This window comes from Lissotriton vulgaris, chromosome 8, assembly GCF_964263255.1.
Source record: "Lissotriton vulgaris chromosome 8, aLisVul1.2, whole genome shotgun sequence".
Lineage (NCBI taxonomy): Eukaryota > Metazoa > Chordata > Amphibia > Caudata > Salamandridae > Lissotriton > Lissotriton vulgaris.
Genome location: NC_141696.1, coordinates 1391034970 through 1391059004, shown reverse-complemented (window position 1 = coordinate 1391059004; position 24035 = coordinate 1391034970). Strand labels below are relative to the sequence as shown.

Genomic DNA, 24035 nt, shown 5'->3' with positions numbered 1-24035 from the left:
TGCATGTACCTGATAGTTTTTGATGAAGGTCATATGCAAATGTTGAGAGTTAGACCCTCTATGTGAAAAGCCTGTTTTACCTTGTGGTAATTTCATCCCTGGTATGTTCTATTACCAAGCTTTGTGATTTTCCTGCCTGATTCTGAGTTTTCTTTCTCAGGTTCAGAGTCCACTTGCAGAATCTGAATGATCACACCTAAATTCTGCACATTTTTCCTCCGTCCTTCCGAGTAGTTTCCCCTGTGTATATTTCACCAGGTATTAATTACACAGTGAAATGTACATAGCGATAAACTGCCAGTGTGCAATATAGCCACACAATTTGGAATAACAGCATCAAGGCATTTTTATATAATGGGTTTTCCATATATAATTGACTAACTTTCATCAGTGGCCTGAAATTAAGCTTAAGGTAATTATTATAACCCACAATGAAAAATAAGTAACGAGGAGTAGTGTCACTGCACTTGGAGTCTTAGGAATTTAACAATCGCAGAGCTGATCACCTGTCCTTATAACAGCATCCCCAAGAACTAGAGGTCATCGTGTAAGACAGAGAGGGGTGGGTCATGTGTACTGCTTTCCCTGCTGCTTCAAAGAACAAGGATTGGATGCTGAAAACATTCCCATAGCAGGACTAGACTGAGCAAAAACTGCCAGCATCATTTAGACAGCCTTGATATTGATACACGCGAGCAAGACTGACAGGAAAGAAATACTAAGGCTTGAGTCATCCCAAGGTCTAGACAGGGAAATGGGCATGTCCCGGCTGTCCACTTATGTGTTTCTCCGTTACCAGCGTAAACACTACTGCTAGACAGGGCGGCTCCGTAGCCGAAGCAGCATTTGGTATCAGAAATAATACAGAGGGCCTATTTTTAAGTAAGCAGTGATGTACAGTGGGAGAGGGTGGCACACTGTAGTGATTGAAAAGTGTCAAAGAAGCATAACTTACAAGTAAAAGCAACACCAAACTCCTGATAGTCCAAATTAGTTGAAACTGACCTAATCCTTTGCTCAAAATTAGACAAAAATATACTTACGTTTCTGAAAAATTAAATGGGATGTTTCTTTCTAGATATATTCTTATGCGAAAATCGTGTCAGGACTGGTTTGTAGGCAGCTCACATCCGCTCGCTTTAGCCCTTCCTCTCTTTCCTACAATACATTAGTAAAAGCCGCACTATTTCTGCTGTCAATATATTGCAGCGTTTTGGACAATTTTCTGTTTTGGTTCAAAAGGGATAAGGGTGAGGGAATAAGGAAAAATGACAAAACATGTCTGGTTTTGAGACAGGCGGTGTATTTCTGTTTAAGGAGAAGCAACCACCACAGGAAAGAAACTGACAGCCAAATCAGGCCTTGTGGATTTAGTATTGTAGATTATTTTCCAGTAAAATGAATTCATATCCATACACTTACATTCTAGCACTGAAACCTCCTAAGAAGATATCGTGTTGGTGTGTTGTGTGGCATCAGACAAAGGTAAACTTCTGCGTGAATGGAGTATCTCAGATGAGCCAACATAGAGATATGCATGTCACACCGACTAACACAACAGATGGTTTGTAGTTGTTGAACTGTAAATTGTAGCGCAATCTCACTGTGTCTTGAGAAGCTGTATTAGCATAGTGACGGTCGAAAGAAGGGGAAAAAGGTGCTTTCATATTTTCAGGACCAGTCTAGTGATCTCACCTTGGGAGTGACCTGGAACTTAACACCATGCAAGAGTTACAAATTGACAGAGTTCAAGACTCTATTAGGGAAATGTATTTTAATCGGGCTGCAGAGGGCACTGCTGAACTATGCGGTTTGCACTGTCAAGTGGTCGCTGTTTATTGCACTCGGAAATTACCAAGTGCGATGAAGATTGCACCCTTACTTAAAATGCGCCAGGTCAAACGTGCCAGAACTTAACAAGAAGTACAGGCCCGGTGCTTGCTGGTAGACAGGTATTTTGGTTCGGTAAGCGCCAACACCCACGTTACTACCGGTTAATTTGAAATAGGCGATAATTATCGTGACTGATAAATTCCTAACACATGGGTATGTAATATGGTGTTGCTGGATGTGATAACTCGTATCCAGCAAAGGGAACTTATAATCAGGCCCTAAATAGATAATGACATCTCTCTGGGAGCCAGGGACCTTGTTGTGCCTATCGGTGGCATGCCATATTTTCGATGTACCAATATCTGGCTGGTACTTTCAAGCCTCTGCAGCTGGTGCTGGCTTAGCACTGATGCCGCCGGGAGCTGACAGCTGCTTCCGCCCCACTGCTGCCTGAGCACGGGGCTCGACTGAGGCTTTGGAAAAGGGCTTGTAATCCACAATCTGTGTGAGTGGACGGTCCTGTCCGTCGGCCTGCACAACTTTAGAGACACATTTCTTCAGAAGGTAATTAGTGTCGCAGGTCACTTTGGGGCCAATACTTAGTCACGACAACATGCATTTTCTTTGGCAGCCCTGCTGATCATTTTAATCTGTAGAATATGGACGTGCGCACAGATTCCTGTAGGCGTGGATGTGGACGCATTGCTTTTTTAGCGCCAGGATCTGTTCATATAATCCCTTAGTTAGTAAAAAGGGAAGAAGTCTGCAGTGGACTATCATCACTGCGAAGTATATTGTGATAGAAAGAAGCTCAATTTCGCTGATTTGATCACGCCTACCACGCCCACCGTGGAACTGTCTGTTTCGTGAGCAGTTGATGAAGTTTTTTTCGCCCACTCTTCATCCTGATAATACATGTTTTGGAAGTTTTGAAGTTGTTTACGTTTCTGTCTTCCCTTCCTGGAAATATCATACAAGGATCCTGGTTTGTTTGTTTTGGAAGAGCGTGGAACAGAAGTATATTCAATCAAATGTTCAGAATGCAAGTTTTTGTAGTCCTGATTTTAAAATGGATTTTATAATGTACTTTAGAATAGAACAAACAAACAGTAACTAGTCCCAGAATGCAAAGCAAAAACCTGGCGGGATGAGCTATTCACGCATTGACCTGGGAAGCATGAGAGCTCTGGCATCATTAATCTCAACTGTATGGCCAAAGAAGAATGATAATTGGTAATCCCCAGGCAGTAACACGTATCCACCACTCAAACCACCTTTAAGCAGCCCTGCGAAGCCCCCTCAGTAACCATCCCATTAGATGACCTCCTCATCATCTCCCTGCATGGCCAGAGCTGTAGTCCGGTGCATCATCGGTGGCCTTCGCAGCAGCTGGAAGGGTGGACGGTGTGCTGCTGGGGCCCCCAGCTGGTCTAGCATGGGGCCTAGGAGATTCCAACCTCCTAGAGAAGTCGATTTTCTGTGCGGGGACCGCAATACTGCAAGCTTATTTTGATTTATTCTGCCCTGGCCAGATACTTGAATTTCCTTTGTATGGAGCCTGGCGATCAACTGGTGAAAAGTTTGGGGAGAACAAACTCCTCCACTGAACTTCTTCAGGAAGCTTATGGTATTGCGATGGATAGGAAGCCATGCAGCACCCATGCGCCACTCCCTGGTACAAATCACTACACTGCGCAAAGGACAGGGTGGCGCCACTAGCCTCGTCTCCAGGGAATGGGGAGTTATGGCAGAGTGAGTGAGGGCAGAGAATGCTGGGTCTGCATGATACCGCACTGTACCAGAACATACCTCACCTGCAGTCGCCTGCAAGCAGCACAGCCAGACACACAGTCATCTTTAGTTTCTATTAGCTGAAGCCTCCAAGTGTCATCCGTTTGTGTGATAATCTCCAATCCTTCCATGGATGCAGAGACAATACTAATATACATTAGTCTAACACGAGATGTGTGGCGCTGGCAGGCTGCATTGTTTAAAGGACCACAGTCTCATAACCACCCACTAAGGGACAAACTCAAAGCTCAAACCCAGTTGCACGTGTCATTGATTATACATTCTTTCATAGTAAACGAACGATCTATGCTGTTCACCTATGTCATCTTTGTTGTTTCATGCCAGAACAACTTTTCCGTTTGAAATGTCTCTGCTATGACCTCTTTGTTAACCCTACTACTGCATCATCGTCCCTATTAAGAAGAATTTGAACCTTAATCTCAGATTTTTGCATTCAACAGCAAGATTTTCGCCTGTCTTGTGTCTACTCCACAGGTGTAAGAACGATAGTCAAATGTATACTAGTCTGATGTATCCACTTTACTTTAATGAGAGAGTGGAACTAGATAAATGACTGAGACCACAAAGATATGTAAAGCCCATCTTTGTGGTGCTGTAGATCATTGGTATATAGACCAATAGTAACCTGTCCTCTTGGTTACGGCTCCAATGCTTGTAGAATCATGGATAACCTTTCGGTACCTCCGTCAGCTTATTTATTTATCCCACATGGATTCCATGTACATATCAAGACACAGAAGGGTGGATTAAGAAAATTCACAAGTACTGCTAGTTTTTGTGAGACATCTGCAATCCGATAATACTTTTGCAAAAGAGGGGTTACTATTAGCACACATTAGCCCTCAATATGGGTCAGACGGAGCAGAATTACCTAATGGATTTTCCTACATCTTATTCCAAGTGGGGCAATTTTTCCAAACCCTGTTTTCTGGGAGAAACTAGACCCGATTTTCCCATAAGATAATTCTGCACAATAAAATCTCATGAGGCTTTGGCTACAGTAGCAACCAAGCCTCCTTCCTAACAGGCTCCTCTGCCAGATTCCACCTTCCTCTTCCCTACCAAACTCCCCTACCCCCTTCCCTTACATCCTAGCCAGAGGTGTTCAGAACTCGTGGTAAATGTGTGCAATAAACCCACAGATTTGAATTACATGTTATTATACAACTGGAAAAACCATTCCCACATTGCAATTCCCCATTCGATTGGCTTTAACTTGTAACTGCTTGGGACTGGAGTAGATTTTGCTCTACAATAATGGTTAAATTATCTGAAATCGTACAGTTGTCCCCAGAACCATGCAACTCAGAATGAAGGCCATTAGGTGTTGCTTTAAATTAACCTCTTATGTAACAGTAAACACCCGTTTAACTTTGGGTAACTTTAGAACAGCAAAAACGTTTATTTAACAATGATTAATGAGCACAAATCAAACTCAAGCCAATAAAAGGGGACGACCAGTGAACAAAACTTGAAAATAAAAGTGATGCTTCTAACTGGAACAGCAATCCCAGGTGAACCGCTTAGTCCACTGCCGATTAAAATTATGAAAGGTTTGAAATCTTTTAACCACAATTGCTTTTCTGTGTGTTTCGTCTGTCTTATTTTAGCCACCTAAAACCCTTGAGATGCATACCAACATTTGAAGGTTAAAAAATTTGATTTTTGTTTCTGGACTACAAGGCTGAGGTGGCCCATTCAATGAATAAAGTGTGCAGGGGTATGTATATATGGTATGCTGCACATTACAGTGTCTACTGTTGCATAAAGTTTGGAGAAAATAGTCAATGAGAAATGGCTGAGTTATGGCGAGTAGTCAACGCCTTGGTGTTCTTATACCAAAACAAAATGTCCGCCTTTATGACCACTGACTGATTACTTTCCCTCAAACATGCACAGTTCATATCGGTAATTGTAAGAAACTATCCCATTCAAATATTGAATTTAAGTATTACATTTAAATGAAAGGGGTTGCAACGCCTGTATTTGTTTACTTGTAGTTTTCAAGGAGATGTTGAAGAAATGGATTTCTTGTACTTTCTAGATGCTGCACCTGGGCTTTAGAAACTTGGGAAATGCAGCAATCCCAAAAATATCAGAACTTGAATGGAGGTCTCTAACCTTAGTAGTTATAGACCAAGGACCATGATGGGTTGTTATAAAAAATAATCTATGTTGAGATACAGTAAAGATTAATCTGGTTCCACTGAAATACCTCAAATCAAGTAGTTGGACCATTCCATAGTTATGAAGCTTGCTAAATGACCACTAATGCTACCTCTGTTTTACCGATGGATTTAGGCATGGGTTTACTTCCTAATACCCTTTCATGACTCACCTTTTAGAAGGTATCTTTCCAAATGTTTTGCGTTCCTCCACTATGAAGACCAACCTGGTTAGGGCAGTACTCTTTGGGTAAAGCAACTGGATGTACCTAATTTGCAAAACAGGCTTGCAGTGGCTCTTTTCCATACTAAAAGCTGCATGGGGTTTCAGCAATTGCTTGACCAAGAATTCCGCCTGTGCAGAGTGATTAGAAAGGAAGGCACCTGATTCCAGCAAGACAAACTATAAAGTGAATTTACAACATACACCTAGTTGTTAGGAGAGTGTGCTCTGTGAATGTGGTTTAACCAATTTGGTGCTTAGATAAGCCATTTTATTTTGAACACCAGAATTCTGGTTGAGTGGTCACTAGGTGCTGGTGAAGGATGGTTACCCCGGGTTTGCTGCACCATACACCCTTACCATTTCGACCACACTTTCTCTGGTGGTGGTGCCTTTGGAGGCCACTTATTATTCAATTGTTACAGAACCATCTCTAATCACTAAAGCAACTTTCACAACCATATTTCAGATCATTTTCAAATTATGGCTTTTCTTGGATTTCTGGGGATAAAATATCAAAACAGACTATACATTGTTAACAAAGAAATGACTGAATCTGTGATTTTGCACATGAACTCCGAGTTTTGCAATCATGTATAAAATGGTAGACGCTTAATCTGAAATTCTGTATGGCTTCTCTGTGAAATGGTCAGCTTCAGAGTTCCATCTACGACAGTGTTCTCAGAGTTTTCCCAAAGTGTTAGCTCTTAAAGTTCATGTTGCACATGGCTGACCACAACACATGCACGTGTCTCCCTTATCAAGCTTCCTCGTTGGCCTTGCTGGCATATACTGTGTAAATCATTCCAGTTTCCTTATTGTATTAGCTGGGAAATGTATCTGTCACCTGCCATTGGTAATTATTACGGATGTCCCGATATAGTGGGGCAATGCTGGCTCCCTGTGGGCATTGGGTGGGGAAAGTGATGCCGGGCTTTGGTTCTTGTAGATATAGGTGTTCACCTCCTCAGACCCATAGCCATAGTTTTCTGCCACGTGTCCAGTGGCCGTGCACGATGAGGTCTGGAAGGTACTATGCTTGGCTAGAATATTATGGTAATTGAGAGGTACAAATGGGATTTGCCCTGCAGGTCTAACATCCATAAAGTGCTCATTTCCAGAGTCAAAATGCACAAGCTTGGGGGTGCCCCTGCTCAAAGAGTCTGGTTCGTTCCCACCAAGGTGGTGATGGTTAGCATGCCCGTATCTTGTGTCCTTCATGCAAATTCTTCGTGTTTGTTCATACACCACTGGAACAGGAAGGAGGTGGCTTAAAGGGCCAATCGTTTTTGGCTGGAAACAATCTGATTTTGGCAGCACGGAGTGAGTGAGGGGGGTTGAAAAAGGTTTATCATGAGGACTCATCTTGCCATGCATGCTTCTGGTGAAATCCAGTTTGCTTTCCTCTTTAATTGGGTGCTGTGGTGCCTGCGGCCTGATTTCCATCTTACTGGGTTTCATGATGCTTGAACTGTATCCATCCTCCCTGTACCCGCTGTGGGGGCGCGATGCTGAGCAGCTGCTGAAGCTCTCAGATGTGCTGTCATCACTGAATCTTCTAGCTGGCATTGGCATAGTTGAGAGAAAGATAGATAGCATTACTCACTAAAGGGCCACGCTTTTCACACTTATTTTTTAACAAACTTTAGCAAGAAAAATTACCATCAGAAAAAACAAAACAAATTGCAAAAGCACAACATTTTCAGCAATACAATTCATGAACAGGAATGGTTTATTTGCATAACAATAATGTTTGTAAAACATTTGAATTAAACGGGTCACAATTAATCTGACTTCCAAAGAATATTCTAATCTTAAAAAAGATAAAAATGTCTCGAAGACAAGGGGGTGTGTTAAGGAAGAGTAAACTAAAAGAACAATATTAGATTTTTCTCTCTGAATGCAAAGAGAGGTAGTCTCGCAAGTATTTGGAATAGAAGTGATTTATCTATAGATTGTTGCTAAAATGACAGTAATAACTTTAATTTTCATGCCTCTTCTAAATAACAACTATTTTTAGCATTCAGTAGGTCTATATGTGAGGTCATTATCATGAAAGAAAAACAGTTTTGTACCCTATGAATTAGATCTATATTTTACATACTGTCGACTTTTGGCATCACCTCTTACAACATGTGATATACCAATCGCATTATTTGTCGTAATTAACATATACAACTCTTTTTCATTTGATTACAACTATGTTTATCAATAAATATTAAACTTCCCTCCATTCAAGCCAATAGATTCTAAATTAAAGGGAATATAACTTCTTCTAAATAGAATATGTAATTTAACATATTCAGCATGAGTGCATCTATTTTGGGATTCCGTCGCCATGAGCAGAGGAAAGTTCAACTGTAATAGGATAATTTAGAGATCCGATTTCTATTGATGGAGTAGGGGAGTTGGCCTGTAGAGTTATATAAACGTGTGTATACATGTAATTATCTATGAGTTTCTTATACAATCACTGAAAAGTGGCTTCCATTGAACCTTCTACCTCAAGGGGGTGGAGCGCTCGAATGGAGGAGCACGCCAGTCACTCACAAAGTAGTCCATCCGCAAAGAAATCTGACCAGCGCTCCCTCTGGGTAGCTTCCATTCCAAGTGTAGTTTATTCGGTATACTTGGAGTCTCAACTGCCCGAGGCAAAGTGGCTCATATTTGTTTGTGGTCCAAGATTGTGCCCATTAATACTATTAGTAATGGGTAGATGGAGAAACAGGAAGGAGTGTGAGTCACTTCTGGTTTAGATATTTTTAGTTTACGTTTCTGTAAGTTATGAAAAGACGGTAGAAAAATGGTCCCGCCTCTTTCCTCTTTACAGTGTGAATGCAACACCACAGGAAGCAAGCCCAGGTTCTCTCAATTCAAAAAAATGTTATGCTAAGAGATGACTATCATATTGACCTCTCCAACATTATAATGTACAGTTGAATATGATTCTGTTTCCGATTCATTAGATGTGAAAGATTCAGTATAAAGATATAAAAATTCCCAATCAACTTTGCGGTGGTTTGTAATCAATCACAAGGTCAGGTCACCAGAAGAGGTCTACAATAGTTTGCATGTGGAGGAGACAGAGAACAGGACAATGGAAACTACAAGCACTATGGACGAATGCTTCACAGGGATTAAGTATGCTGCACCAGACCAGACACTGAAGGGATGGCCATATCAAACAGCCTTTCCGGGACATTTAGGCAGAGTAGTATAAAGACCTCCCACATGGGTAAGAAGATGTCTGACAACAGCTGTTGTTATAACTCCTTTGTTTCTGCAACAGTTCATTACAAGTCTTTCATCCCTGCACCTGATCATCAGTTCCCGTCCCTTCCTTTATTTTATTGCTGCTTGCATTCCATACAAACGGGCTCGTTTAGAGATTGGCAGACGGGTTATACTCCATCAGGGCGAGGGAGCAGGATACGCTATTGCCTAGACGGAGTACCTGTCTGTCAAAATTAGAGATGTCCGTCGGCCCAGTAGCCTCAGTTCAAATGACTCATGCTAATATGAACGTCTGCTTTGGTTTGCTGTGTTCTTTCTCTCGTTTCAGGAGGCAATCTGTAGTAGTTTGAGCTAATTAAAATGTTAACATTGATTTGGTTTCTCTGAAAATTAGTTGTGTTTAAGTTTAAAAATTTGCATAGCACACTACTCACCCAGAGGGTCTCAAGGCGCTTGAGGGAGGGGGTACTTTACTTATCGAATATCCAAGTTTTTAGTTGTTTTCTGAAGGAGAGGTGGTCCTGTGTAAGGCGGAGGTGGGTGGGGAGAGAATTCCAGGTCTTGGCCGCTAAGTAGGAGAAGGATCTTCCCCCCCATGGTGGATCTTTGGATGCGTGGAATTGCGGCAAGGGCCTGATTGGACGATCGCAGTTGGCGGGTGGGGGTGTAAAAGGACAGGCGCGTGTTGAGGAATTCGGGTCCTAGGTCGTATAGGGCTTTGTGTGCGTGGGTGAGGAGGCGGAACGTTATTCTCTTGTTGACGGGGAGCCAGTGGAGAGCCAGGTGACCGGAAATGTGAGCTTGGCGGGGGATGTCTAGGATGAGTCTGGCCGAGGCGTTTTGGATGCGTTGGAGTTTTTTCTGTAGTTTGGCTGTGGTTCCGGCGTAAAGGGTGTTTCCGTAGTCCAGTCGGCTTGTGACCAGTGCATGGGTGACCGTCTTTCTTGTTTCGATGGGGATCCAACGGAAGATTTTTTTGAGCATACGTAGGATGTTGAAGCAATATGATGAGACGGCGTTGACTTGTCTGGTCATCGAGAGGGAGGAGTCCAGGATGAAGCCCAGGTTACGTGCGTGGTCCGTCGGTATGGGAGCGGTTCCCAGGGCCGGTAGCCACCATGAGTCGTCCCAGGCGGAGGGGGATGATCCTAGGATGTGGACTTCCGTTTTGTCCGAGTTCAGTTTTAAACGGCTATTCTTCATCCATTCGGCTACTTCTTTCATCCCTTCGTGTAGGTTGGTTTTGGCGGTGTTTGGGTCTTTGGTGAGGGAGAGGATCAACTGGGTGTCGTCTGCGTAGGAGATGATGTTGAGGTTGTGTTGGCGCGCGATGGATGCGAGGGGACTCATGTATACGTTGAAGAGGGTGGGACTCAGTGATGATCCTTGTGGTACGCCGCAGATGACTTCGGTGGCCTCTGATCTAAAAGGGGGGAGGCGGACTCTCTGCATTCTTCCGGTGAGGAATGAGATGATCCAGTCTAGTACTTTTCCTTGAATTCCGACGTTGCTGAGGCGTTGTATAAGGGTGCTATGACAGACTGTGTCGAAGGCTGCGGAGAGGTCAAGTAGGATGAGGGCAGCTGTTTCTCCGTTGTCCAGTAGAGTTCAAATGTCGTCAGTTGCTGCGATGAGGGCGGTCTCGGTGCTGTGTTTGGCTCTGAAGCCGGACTGTGAAGGGTCGAGGGCTTTGTTGGATTCGAGGAAGGTGGCGAGCTGATTGTTGACGGCGTTTTCGATGACTTTTGCAGGGAATGGGAGGAGCGAAATGGGGCGGTAGTTCTTAAGTTCAGTAGGGTCTGCTGTGGGTTTCTTCAGGAGGGCGCTGAGTTTGGCATGTTTCCAGCTTTCCGGGAAGGTAGCGGAGTTGAGGGAGCAGTTGATGACGTCTCGGAGATGGGGTGCGATAATGGAGTCTGCTTTGTTGAAAATGTGGTGGGGGCAAGGGTCGGTTGGCGATCCTGAGTGGATGGTGTTCATCAGGCGGATGGTGTCTTCAGTGGTGATTGGGTTCCAGGTGCAAAGGTTGTTGGAGGGGGGTTTTAGTTCGGAGGTGGGTGGGGTGGACTGGTCTCCAAAGCTGTTATGTATGTCCGCGATTTTGCTGTGGAAGAACGAGGCTAGAGAGTCGCAGAGGTCTTGGGAGGGAGTGATGTCGTTGGTGCCGGCGGTGGGGTTGGTAAACTCTTTGACGATGTTGAATAGTTCCTTGCTGTTGTGGGCGTTGTTGTTGAGTCGATCCTTGAATGCTGATTTCTTGGTGGATCGGATCAGTTGGTGGTGTTTTCGGGTGGCGTTCTTGAGGGTGGCTAGGTTGTCAGTGGTTGGGTTTTTTCGCCAGGCTTTTTCGAGGGTGCGACAGATCTTCTTGGATTTCTTAAGGTCATCATTGAACCAGGGGGCTTCTTTGCTACTTTGCTTGGTTTGATTGTTTTTCAAGGGTGCTAATTCGTAAGCGCTGTGGGTGATCCATTGTGTGAGGTTAGTGGCTGCTTGGTTTGGGTCCGATGAATTGGCAGGGGGGGTTTTGGTGGAGCGATGTGAAGAGCTGGTCAGTGGTGATTTTGTTCCAGTTTCTGTGGGGAATTGGTTGTGGGTGGTTGTAGGTCGTAGTCTTTTTGTAGTTGAAGTGAACGCAGCTGTGGTCCGTCCAATGGAGAGCTGTGGTGTGATTGAAGGAGATGTGTTTGCTGGAGGTGAAGATTGGGTCGAGCGTGTGCCCGGCATAGTGGGTGGGGGTGGCAACAAGTTGTTTGAGTACGAGATTGGCGAGGTTGTCCAGAAGGGTGGTGGTGTTGCTGTCATTGTTCTTTTCCAGGTGGAAGTTGAAGTCTCCCAGTAGAATGTAGTCCTCGGAGGGGAGGGTGTGTGGGCTGATGAAGTCAGTGATGTCTTCGCTGAAATGTGAGCGGGGCCCTGGTGGCCTGTAGATGAGGGTGCCTCTGAGTGTGGTCTTGGGGTCGGTGTGGATCTGGAAGTGAAGGTGTTCGGCGGCTGCGAGGTTATCGTCGGAACTGGTCGTGATGCGGATGGTGTTCTTGTGGACGATGGCTATGCCTCCTCCTGTTTGGTTGGTGCGGTCTTTTCGGATGATCTTGTAGCCGTCCGGGATTCCATTGAGGTGTGAATAGTGCATTCCATTGAGGTGTGAATAGTGAATTTTCACACCCCTGCCTGGGACAAACTGATTGCGATGTATCACCCTGCTACTAGATCTCTCTTGAAGGTCGTGCAGCTGAAACCTTCCATTGTGGGATGGATTAGAACAAGGCTGAAGCTATTTTATCGAGAAATGCTGGATCCTGATTGGTCCCCTCTCCCTGAGAACCATAGGAAGTATTACATCTAGTCAATAATTCTATGTTTCAATTTTGCATTGCTGAGCAAGTTGAATTCAGATGTCCCTTTCCACTCTCTTGAGACTAGGGGGCGTATTACCAAGGAGGGCGATAGGCAAATATTGCCGCGTTAGCGGCCGTTTTCGGCCGCTAAGCGGCGATAATTCTATCACCCTATTCACAAGCCGTCGCTAACAGCAGTTAGCGACAGCTTGTATGCGATAGCGAGCGGTTTGGGCCCCGCTTCGCATGTCAGCGATATTTATCGCTAATGACATGCAAAAGTGGGCATGCCCAAACCGTTAGCGACTGAAAGCAGTCGATAACGATGCTATCGCCTATTAGCAAGGCAGGCGTAGCGATGGAAATATTCACGCTAAGCGCGAATATCTCCAAATACTAACACCTGCCCAGACCAGTTCTTAGCCATGTTATCCAATGGGAGGTGGATAACATGGCTAAGAGCATTTTGTCGCTAATGCGTGAATATCGATGTATTCTCAGCGATATTCACGCATTCCGCTACTATCGCCTGGATTTTTATCGCTTTTGAGATAAACCTTGCTAATAGCAAGTTATCTCAGCGATAAAAAACGGTGATGCGCGGCGATAAAAATATTGCCACTTAGCCTACTTAGCGATAAATAGCGCTATTTGTTGCTAATATGCCCCTCGATGTCTTACTTTGCTCCTGCTCAAATAGTTAGATTCCTGAGAAAATCCGTTCTCACTTTACTGAATCTTCATTTGATACTGCTTTTTAGAGCCTTTACTTGCTGACACCTTCTGCGTGACATCGCCTACTTATTTCCTGATTTATATTTAGCTTAGAACATTAGATAAGTTCCCTTCGGGGGTAACTGAAATCTGCTTGATGTGCTTATGACACCTTCAGTTTGTCGTTGTATTTGCTACACTGTACTCCCTGCAGCAGTGCTCTCAGCGACTTGATACCCTCACAGGTGATTAGCCATGCTATACAACTCCAGAATGATTGACTTATTGAAGTGCTTTGAATTATACTGATCAACACATATATTTGATGATTCATTTATGACTAATTTTGAAAGATTTGAATTTGTAACTTTACTAATCTGTTAATATACCCTCATGGTTTGCAAATCTACTACTCTCTGTCATCCTCATGAGGCCTAATGTGCTTCACTGTCATTTATGTATTGCTGATTTGTTGTTAAACTTCTGCCGAGGGCTAAAGGTCCATCCGCTCGAATGCAATCTGGGGATTTCAACCTTTAAAGAATTTATTAAAGCAAAAATGCAACCCTCGCAATTCAGTATGCTGTTGGCTGAAAAGCGAGGAATGACTGATATGTCATAATCAGGGACACTGGAAATATGCGATTAGCAGGCTGCAGTGTTTCTCACATAATTATTGATTTGCTGCACTGCCCACATAATCCATTATCTCCTAGCTTGTGTGTAGCGCTAGACTGCCGCGACCTTCCAGCATTTGTTTAGAATTCCGCCGAGGCCATTAACATATTGAAGCCCCCAAAGTGCGCTTGTGTGACAGCAGCTCCTGCACCGTGCTGCCTGAATAGATAAGATTGCCTGCTATTGCACTGTGTATTAGCGCCGCCGCCTCTGACATCGCGCTCGCCTCCATTGTGCCCCAGTGTTGTTGTAAGTTTGCCTGTTTTGCTGCTGCCATTTTGTTTATTGTTGCCCTGCCTCCTTCCCCTGATCTCCACCCCGCCTCCCTGCTGACCCTCCCTCGCCCCTCCCCTCCACTATCCGCATATGATAGATGAACTCTAGCGCAGCGGTCTCGCGCAGCGGTCTCGCCGAAGGTGCGCCAAAGGTAAGCCCGTCTACGCCCGTCCGCGCCTGGACCGCGCCCAGTGCCAGACCCCCTGGCCCCCGTAATGCCCAGCCCACTTGCATCACTTACGATGCCACCACCCTCCTAGCCCTTAACCCCGGCCGCTCCCCCAACTGCATCCAAGCCGCTCCTGGACACACCCATGGACCTTTCTCATGCTACTCCTGCAAATTCATCGGCACCGTCACCAACTCCGCAACGATCACACCTCAGATTCCCGACCCCAACCACCTACAATGCATCTTGCTCAACACCCGATCGGTCCACAGGCACGCCATTGACCTATGGAACCTACTAGACACCATCTCTCCGGACGTCGCCTTCCTGACAGAAACATGGATGAACGCCTCCTCCGCCCCAGACATCACCATTGCCATCCCAGAAGATTATAAGATCATACGCAAGGACCGTTCCGGCCACACAGGAGGAGGAATCGCTATCGTCCATAAAAAATCCATCCACATCTCAACCAGCTCTGACGTCAATCTCGCCAACTCCGAACACCTTCACTTCCAGATCCACATCGACCCCAAGACCACACTCAGAGGCACCCTCCTCTACAGACCACCAGGACCACGCGCAAAATTCAGTGAAGACATCACGGACTTCATCACCCCTCACGCGCTCCCCTCCAAAGATTACATCCTTCTGGGAGACCTCAACTTCCACCTTGAAAAGATCAACGACCGCAACACCGCCACCCTCTTGGACAACCTCGCCAACCTCGGACTTAAACAACTGGTCACTTCCCCCACCCACATCGCAGGTCACACTCTCGACCCCATCTTCACCTCCAGCAACCATGTCTCCTTCAGCCACACTACGGATCTCCTCTGGACTGACCACAGCTGCGTTCACTTCACCTACAACAAGCCGAAACCCATCATCCACCTCCAACCAACTCTACAAAGAAACTGGAACAAAATCACCACAGATCAGATCTCCACATCGCTCCTTCTAACCTCCCCAGCCCTCTCTTCTAACGCCAACGAAGCCGCCTCCAACCTCACCCTTTGGTTATCCAACACCGCCGACACCTTAGCACCACTGAAAAAACGTCAACACAAACTTGGCATCAAGAAGGCCTCATGGTTCAACGACGACCTCAAGAAGTCCAAAAAACTGTGCCGCTCCCTTGAAAAAGCCTGGAAAAAAGACCCATCCACCAGCAACAAGGACGCCTTCAAAAGCGCCATCCGTACTCACCACCAACTGATCCGAAAAGCCAAGAAAACAGCATTCAAAGATCGACTTGACAACAACGCCCACAACAGCAAGGAACTTTTCAACATCGTCAAGGAATTTTCCAACCCCTCGGCCAACTCCAACGACATCACCCCCTCTCAAACCCTCTGCGATTCCTTAGCCTCTTTTTTCCACAACAAGATTGCTGACATCCACAACAGCTTTGACAACCAACCCGGAAGCCAACCCACCCTACCATCAGCTGACCATCTTCCCCCCGTTAACACCCTTAACGCCTGGAACCCAATCTCCACTGAGGACACCATCCGCCTGATGAATTCCATCCACTCTGGATCCCCCACAGACCCATGCCCTCACCACATCTTCAACAAAGCAGACTCCGTCATAGCTCCGCACCTCCGAGACGTCATCAACTGCTCCTTCAACTCCGCTACCTTCCCAGAAGACTGGAAACACGCTGAACTCACCGCCCTTCTGAAAAAACCAACAGCAGACCCCACCGAACTCAAAAACTACCGCCCCATCTCGCTTCTTCCATTCCCGGCCAAAGTCATCGAGAAAGCTGTCAACAACCAACTCGCCGCCTTCCTCGAAGCCAACAAATCACTCGACCCCTCACAATCTGGCTTCCGAGCCAAACACAGCACTGAGACCGCCCTCATCGCAGCAACAGACGACATTCGAACTCTACTGGACAATGGAGACACAGTCGCCCTCATCCTCCTCGACCTCTCTGCAGCCTTCGACACAGTCTGCCACAGCACCCTTTTACAACGCCTCAGAAACATCGGAATCCAAGGAAAGGCACTGGAATGGATCACCTCGTTCCTCTCCGGAAGAACCCAGAGAGTCCGCCTTCCTCCATTCAAGTCCGAGGCCTCTGAAATCATCTGCGGCGTACCACAAGGATCCTCACTCAGTCCCACCCTCTTCAACGTATACATGAGCCCCCTCGCGGCCATAGCCCGCCAACACAACCTCAACATCATCTCTTACGCGGATGACACTCAACTGATCCTATCTCTCACCAAGGACCCCAGCACCGCCAAAACTAACCTACACGAAGGAATGAAAGAAGTCGCCGAATGGATGAAACAAAGCCGTCTGAAACTGAACTCAGACAAAACAGAAGTTCTCATCTTAGGTAAATCCCCCTCTGCATGGGACGACTCCTGGTGGCCGGAAGCCCTCGGAAATGCACCCATCCCGACAGACCACGCACGGAACCTTGGCGTCATCCTGGATTCTTCACTCTCAATGAACAGACAAGTCAGCGCCGTATCCTCTTCCTGCTTTAACATTCTTCGCATGCTCAGAAAAACATTTCGCTGGATCCCCTCCGAAACAAGGAAAACAGTCACCCACGCTCTAGTCACGAGCCGACTGGACTACGGAAACACCCTCTACGCAGGTACCACCGCTAAACCCCAGAAGAAACTACAACGAATCCAAAACGCCTCAGCCAGGCTCATATTAGACATCCCACGCAACGAACACATCTCTGGTCACCTTAAAGACCTCCACTGGCTACCCATCAATAAGAGGATTACTTTCCGACTGCTTACCCACGCACACAAATCACTCTACGACATCGGACCAGATTGCCTCAACTCTCGTCTGTCCTTCTACACCCCCGCCCGCCAACTTCGCTCTTCCAGCCAAGCCTTCGCCACTGTACCTCGCATCAACAAGACCACCATGGGAGGCAGATCCTTCTCATACCTGGCTGCCAAAACATGGAACTCACTCCCCGCTTACCTTCGCCTCACCCAGAATCACCTAGCGTTCAGAAAGCAGCTTAAAACGTGGATATTTGACAAATAATCCTCTTCCCCTTCCTAAGCGCCTTGAAACCCTCTGGGTATGTAGTGCGCTATATAAATGTTATGACTTGACTTGACTTGACTGTATAATTTACAGAATAAAACAAAAGTGCTTACGGATCAAAGGTTATTGAAAATGCTTGCACACGTGGCAGAGTTTTTGTAATGCACAAGAAAGTCACCTTTCAGTTGTTGATTGCTGTATTTAGGTGTTAAAATTATATTAACCCCTTCTGCGCTGCGTGAATTTTCGCGTTGTGTGTGGGTTTTATTGAGTGGGCGGGATTCGGACGGCACCCGGCCATCATCAGCACGCGCCCACCGTGACGTCAGACGGCTGGAGCCGCCTGAAGCATACAAGGGGTTAATGAGGTGAAACCTTTGCCCATACAGTGTTTACCAGTGTTTTAAGCATTGGCAAAGCCCGAAGGAATAACCTATGCAATAACTATTGGCTTTGTCAATATTTTTTAGCTGTGTTGTACAGCAGCATGGCTATGCAGCATGGATAAAATAAAGTTACAAAAAAAGCGATCTGATGCAGCCAGCGCAGGTGCTGCATCATAGCGCCTTGTTTGATACTGGGCAAACGTGGGCGAGGAAATGGGGTTAGGGTACAAGCAAGCAATGCTGACCGGGAGGGGTGAATAGGGAAAAAGCGAACAGTGGACAGACACTAATCAAGTTGAAGCAATCAGTGCTTGTTATAAGATGTACTCTGTCCTGTCCCATCAGAGGTAGGGCTCTGAGTGATGACTAGAACTTGGCAGAAAACCTTCTGCTATTAAGCTTAGGCTGGGCAAAGATTTGCTGCAGGGCTCCAGCTCCTTCAAACCATGTCTGCGTAGTGCTCTTAGCACGCCTGGTCTTCCCTTCCCACATTCCACCAGTGATCCAACCATCTTTTCCTTCATATAAAGCTATTTAATTCGAAGGAAAGGTTTGTGCAGAGGCACTCCACTGGTATTATAAACAAAGAAATTACATAGCAAGGCAATGTCGAAGAATAGTAGCAAAGTAACGTAAACCTCAATTTGGAAAAAATAGATTGATGCAGGAGCGCTGAGGTACACAAAGACGGTGATCTAAAAGCTCCTCTCAGTTTTAATTTCTTAGACCTTTCTGGTTCTAGTGACAGAACTACCACAAATAACTAGAGAAAATGTGGTCTTGTGGTTAAGTAGGTTGGCTCTCGAAGCATAAACCTGAGTTTGCTTGAGTAAACTGTGTGATCCTGGGCAACTCTTGTTACCTGCCTATGCCTGAATTTTTCATTGTTTGAAATTTGAAGTGCTTAGAAACAAGCTAACTCCATAACTCGATGCTGAATAAACTGTACCCACATACAACTGGACATTTAAAACTGAAAAAGTGGATTGAGCATCTTGGTCAAAAGTGTAGGGCTTTAAGGCTGTGCGTAGCACGTTTGAATCTTACACGCACAAGGAGCCAGGATTTGGACGGTGTTGGGTCTCACAACCTCAAGTGCTCACAAGAATGGTGTTGTTCCTAAAGCTCCAGCTGGCTCATTTTGTGGTTGTGCTCTATTGAATGTCTAAGGCCTGGGAGAGGGACTAATAGGAAATGTTTCTGACTCTCTATTTACTTCTAGAGAGCCAGAAACGGGTTTAAGCATTTACACATGTGCTTTTAGGACATAATTAATCTCAACATTGCTCAAGGATATCTTTCCGTTTACTAAATGCTTAAATTACTTTTCGGTCCACTGCTGATGGCTTTCATTCATATCCAGCAGGGCAGGGTGGGCAAGCAAGGGAGGGGCAAGCAAGGACAGGGGAAGAGAGTGGAGGTATGGACATGCAACAATGACAGGGAGGATTGAGAGGAAAGAAGCATTATTACCTCAATCACTATGTGAGCAGAGGATGGATACTAAGAAAACAAGTTACTTACCTGTAACTTTGTTTCCCCAGTATTGGTAACTTTCATAGATTCCCATGCTTTGTATTATTCCCCGTCGTCGGAATGGGAGGCTCGGTAAATAAAAAATATCAGAACCATAGGTACAAAAGAGAAAATCAGGCCTTGGCCTCATCTCATTTGTAGCATATCACCCTCTTTGTGTAAAAGAGCCCAAATTTCCGCAAGAACCAATCAGAATAGCCTCACCCCATAGAACCTTCCTGAGAGAGCCTCAGAGTCTCAGATTTTCGTAGCCGTTGTGCAAACAGCCACTATCTCAGTAAAAAAGGTCGAGCTTTCCCAGGGGAGGAGGGTGAGCGCATGGGAATCTATGAAAGTTACCAATACTGGGGAACCAAAGTTACAGGTAAGTAACTTATTTTCTTACCCAAGTATTGGAACTTTCATAGATTCCCATGCTTTGTATCAGAATAGCTAGCAGTAAGGCACCAAAGCACATTTTGTCACATAAATATTATTGCAAGACACCATAGCAATGCTCAAAGTAACAATGAAAAACTGTTATCATAGAAAAAGAAGCTTCACCGATACAAAATGTGCTACACAGGAAGGCGGGATTGTAGGGAAAGCTCACCTCTTATTGAAAAAGATTCCTGAGGACTGCTTGTCCAACAGCAGCGTCGTCCTGTCCTGTAGACTCCAGGCAGTAATGCTTCGTGAAGGTATGTGCACTGCTCCACGTCGCTGCCCTGCAGATGTCTTTGATAGGGACTCCAGAAAAAAGAGCCACCGAAGATGCCATCGATCTTGTGGAATGTGCACGGGCTTTTCTTTCAAGGGGCTTGCCCGCTCCTTGATGGCAGAACTGAATAGCGCTGGAGATCCAGCGGGAAATGCTGGTTTTGGTAAGAGGAAATCGCTTCCGCGGTGCACTGTAAGACACAAACAGTTGTGACGATTTCCTAAAGGACTTCGTGCGCTCTAAATAAAATTTCAAACACCTCTGAACGTCCAAAGAATGCAATGATCTTTCTGCCGGAGTAGTAGGCCGTTGAAAGAATGATTTCAAAATCAAAGGTTCATTCAGATGGAATTCAGAGGGAACCTTAGGGATGAACTTAGGATTCGTCTGAATAAAAGGTTCCACTATTGCCAGCGCCTGAAGTTCACTAACTCTCCTAGCAGATGTCAGTCCTAAAAGGAGGGCTAGCTTCCAAGAAAGGAATTTAAGATCCGTTCTGCGAATGGGTTCAAACAGAGCTTTCATTAGCTGAGCCAACACCAGATTAAGTTGCCAAATTGGCGGTGGAGGACAGACTGGAGGATACATCCGAAACAGGCCCTTTAAGAACTGCTTGACAATTCTAGCAGACCTGAAGATGTCCGCGGGAATCTTGAGATGGCTGCTAGATGAACTTTTACCAAAGAATGAGCCAATCCAGATTGAGCCAGAGATAGGATATATGGTAAAATTTGATGTGGAGCTGACTTGTAAGGGTGGAGATGTTGTCTCTGACACCATAGGCAGAATCTCTTCCATTTCGCTTTATACGTCTTGTTAGTGCTTGGTGTTCGAGTCTGAGACAAAACCTCCCTACACTCCTTGGGGAGATTCAGATGGTGGAATTCCCTGTATTCATGAGCCATGCTGTCAAGTGAAGCGAAGTCGGATCCGGATGCAGCACCTGACCCTGAGACTTCGATAACAGGGACGAAACTAGTCGCAGGCGAATGGGATGATCCTGGGAGAGCAGGAGGAGTTCCGTGTACCAGAACTGCCGGGGCCACGCCGGTGCAATCAGAATCATTTTGCACGATTCCGCTTTGATCTTTCTGAGTAACCTCGGTATTAGGGGTATTGGTGGAAAAGCGTAAAAGAATTCGCCGTACCAGGCAATCGAAAGTGCGTTCCCCAAGGATCCCGGATGGTGATCCTTGCTTGCGTAGAACCGGCATTTGGTGTTCTCCGGAGACGCAAATAGATCTACGGTCGGGGTCCCCCAGACCGAGAACACCTCCTCTAGAATGGACTGATCTAACTCCCATTCGTGATTGGCTGCTTTTTGACGACTTAGTGCATCCGCTGTGACATTGAGCGAACCTGCCAGGTGTTCTGCTGTCAGAGTGACCTTGTGAAGAATTGTCCAATCCCAAATTCATTGAGCTTCTTTTGAAAGGGTTAGGGACCTCGTCCCACCCCTGCTTGTTGATATAGTGCATGGCCGTTGTATTGTCCGTCTGGACCAGCACTAAATGATTTTGAATCCTCGGGAGAAAAGCTTGCAAAGCTAATCGGATGGCAGTCCGCTCCAACAGATTGATGTGGTACTGGCGTTGCTGTGGATCCCAGTGTCCACTGACTTGCAGCTCCTGGAGCACTGCTCCCCAGCCTTCTAACGAGGCATCCGTGGTTAGGACCATAGGAGACGGAGGAAGCCTGAAAGTCAGACCCTCTGCGATGTTGCTTCTCACTATCCACCATTCGCATGCCTCCTTCATCTCTGGTGTTACCAAAATCTTGTCATTGAAAGAGCCTTCTGCTTGGCGCCACTGTTTGTCGAGTTGCTCTTGTAGAGGACGCATTTGCAGCTTGCAATGCGGAATCAATGGTACACAAGATGAAATCGATCCGAGCAGAGACTTGTAGAGCCGTACTGACAGGGATCTCCTCTTTAGCACTTGGCAAGCCGAGAGCATTAACTTGTTCTGACGTTCGTCTGAAGGATAAGCTTTGCACTGTTCTGAGTCCAGAATGGCCCCTAGGAACTTTGTTGACCTGGACGGTTGCAGAACTGACTTGCTCTTGTTGAGTTGAAGGCCCAGGTGATCGAACAATTGAATGCAAGTTGCAATGGCCTTGGAAGTAAGCATGAGCGGATTTTGCGGATTGGCAATCCGCGAATTTGCGGATTTGCGAACTCGCAATCCGCAAAATCCGCGAATTCCCGCGAATTTGCGGATTTTTTTTTTTTTGTGTTCGCCCGTGTTTCTGCCAGTTCGCGAGGGTTTTTACAATTTCGCAATTTGCGAACTTACCTGTCGGGTCGCAAGTTTTGCGAACTTGTTGTTTCTACGTGTCCAACCTGTTTGGGACACTCTTCTTCATCACTGCCACTCTCTGTCACCACTGCCACTCTCTGACTACTCATGCCACCCTCTGGCCCACCCATGCCACCCTCTGTTTCATCACCACACCCTCTGGTTGTCCAGTGTACATTATTTTCGGCAAAGCAAAGCACACCTTCCCTGCCTCAAGTGACCTGAATTAATTTGGGGCTGATTAATGTGTCACAGAATATTTTTTTAGCTGGCACCTGCTTCCTTAGTGCGCCCTGATTAGTGATCTTTTGCACTTGCTAAGTGCTTTCATTGTTGCAAAATTAGTTACAACACCTGCCCTGCCCCAACTGACAATAATGAATTAGGGGCTGATTAATGGATTTTAACTTCCAGCCTGGCTCCTGCTTGTCTCCCTTAGCTGTAATTCATGACCTTTGTGGCATATGTGTAACTATTCTGAGGTTCAGAGCAGGGTCACATAATAGTTTCAACTGGCAACTGAACTCTGGAGGGGCCCCTCAGGAAGCACTACAGGAAATGGCTACTAATGATGTGCCTGAACTTTTGAACCTGGTAAGTAGTTACTTTCAGTTTTGCTTAAATCGTATTTCTGCAATTTCGCACTTATTCGCTGGGCGCGAACTCACGCGAACAGTGCGAGCAGTGCGAGCAAAATCCGCTGCTCGCGGATTTGCGGATTTTGCAGGAAATTCGCAAATCTCGCGGATTGCGGATTTCCCGAAAATCCGCAAAATCCGCGAGCGGAACGGATTTTCCGCCCATGCCTACTTGGAAGTTCCCTGGAAAGAAGGAGCTTTGACTAGCCAGTCGTCCAGGTAAGGGAAAACTTCCAGAGATTGCTTTCTGAGGAAAGCTGCCACCGGGGCCAACACCTTTGTAAATATTCTTGGTGCAGATCGAAGACCAAACGGAAGTACTTTGAATTGGAAATGGCTCTTGCCTACTGTGAAGGGCAAATATTGCCTGTGGGCTGGGTGGATCGGTACGTGGAAGTACGCATCTTCTAAATCCAGAGTCGCCATGAAGTTCCCTGGATTCAGTAGACGAAGAATATCCTGGAGAGTGACCATCCTGAAGGACAGTTTGATGAGATAGGTGTTGAGTTCCCGTAGATCTAATATGGGGCGCCAAGTCTCTGTAGTCTTGCGAACCAGGAAGAACCTGGAATAAAAACCTTTTCCTCTCTGCGAGAGAGGTACCGGTTCTATTGCCCCCTTGATGAAAAGTTGGTGGGCTTCGAGACGTAGCAGTCCCAGATGTTGTGATCGACTGGCGCGTGGAGCTCTGGTTGGAGGAAGATCTTGAAATTCCAACGTATGGCCACTCTGAACAATATTCAGGACCCACTGGTCTGATGTTATAATTCTCCAGCTGTCTAGACAAAGAGATATACTGCCCCCACTGATGTCTTCGGGGAGGAAGGAGCAGTATTAAGAGCCAGGAGGCTGCGATTGCCTCTTGGAAGTGGCGCGTCCTTGACGATTCTGACGTCCTCTCTGAGATTGACGAGAGAAAGAAGCCGACTGGCCCTGGCGTTGGTTAGAATACTGCGGTTTGTATGATTGTGAGGATTGCGAAGAATATCTCTGTTGG

At 46.0% G+C, this 24035-nt stretch overlaps 1 protein-coding gene across 4 annotated transcripts in view; it reads right to left on the bottom strand.

Moving 5' to 3' along the window:
* Nucleotides 1-5203: 5203 nt before the first annotated feature.
* Nucleotides 5204-24035, bottom strand: part of SIM2 (SIM bHLH transcription factor 2) — a 635950-nt gene continuing 617118 nt past the window's right edge. For 2 of the 4 annotated variants that reach the window (XM_086933519.1, XM_086933517.1), the window contains one exon: nt 5204-7595. In XM_086933519.1, coding sequence (XP_086789645.1) covers nt 6877-7595 — 719 coding nt within the window. In that variant the 3' untranslated portion in view covers nt 5204-6876. Of the gene's footprint in view, nt 7596-22675; nt 22679-23789; nt 23814-24035 lie in introns of all 4 variants that reach the window. The other 2 variants (XM_086933518.1, XM_086933520.1) reach the window with 2 other exon arrangements.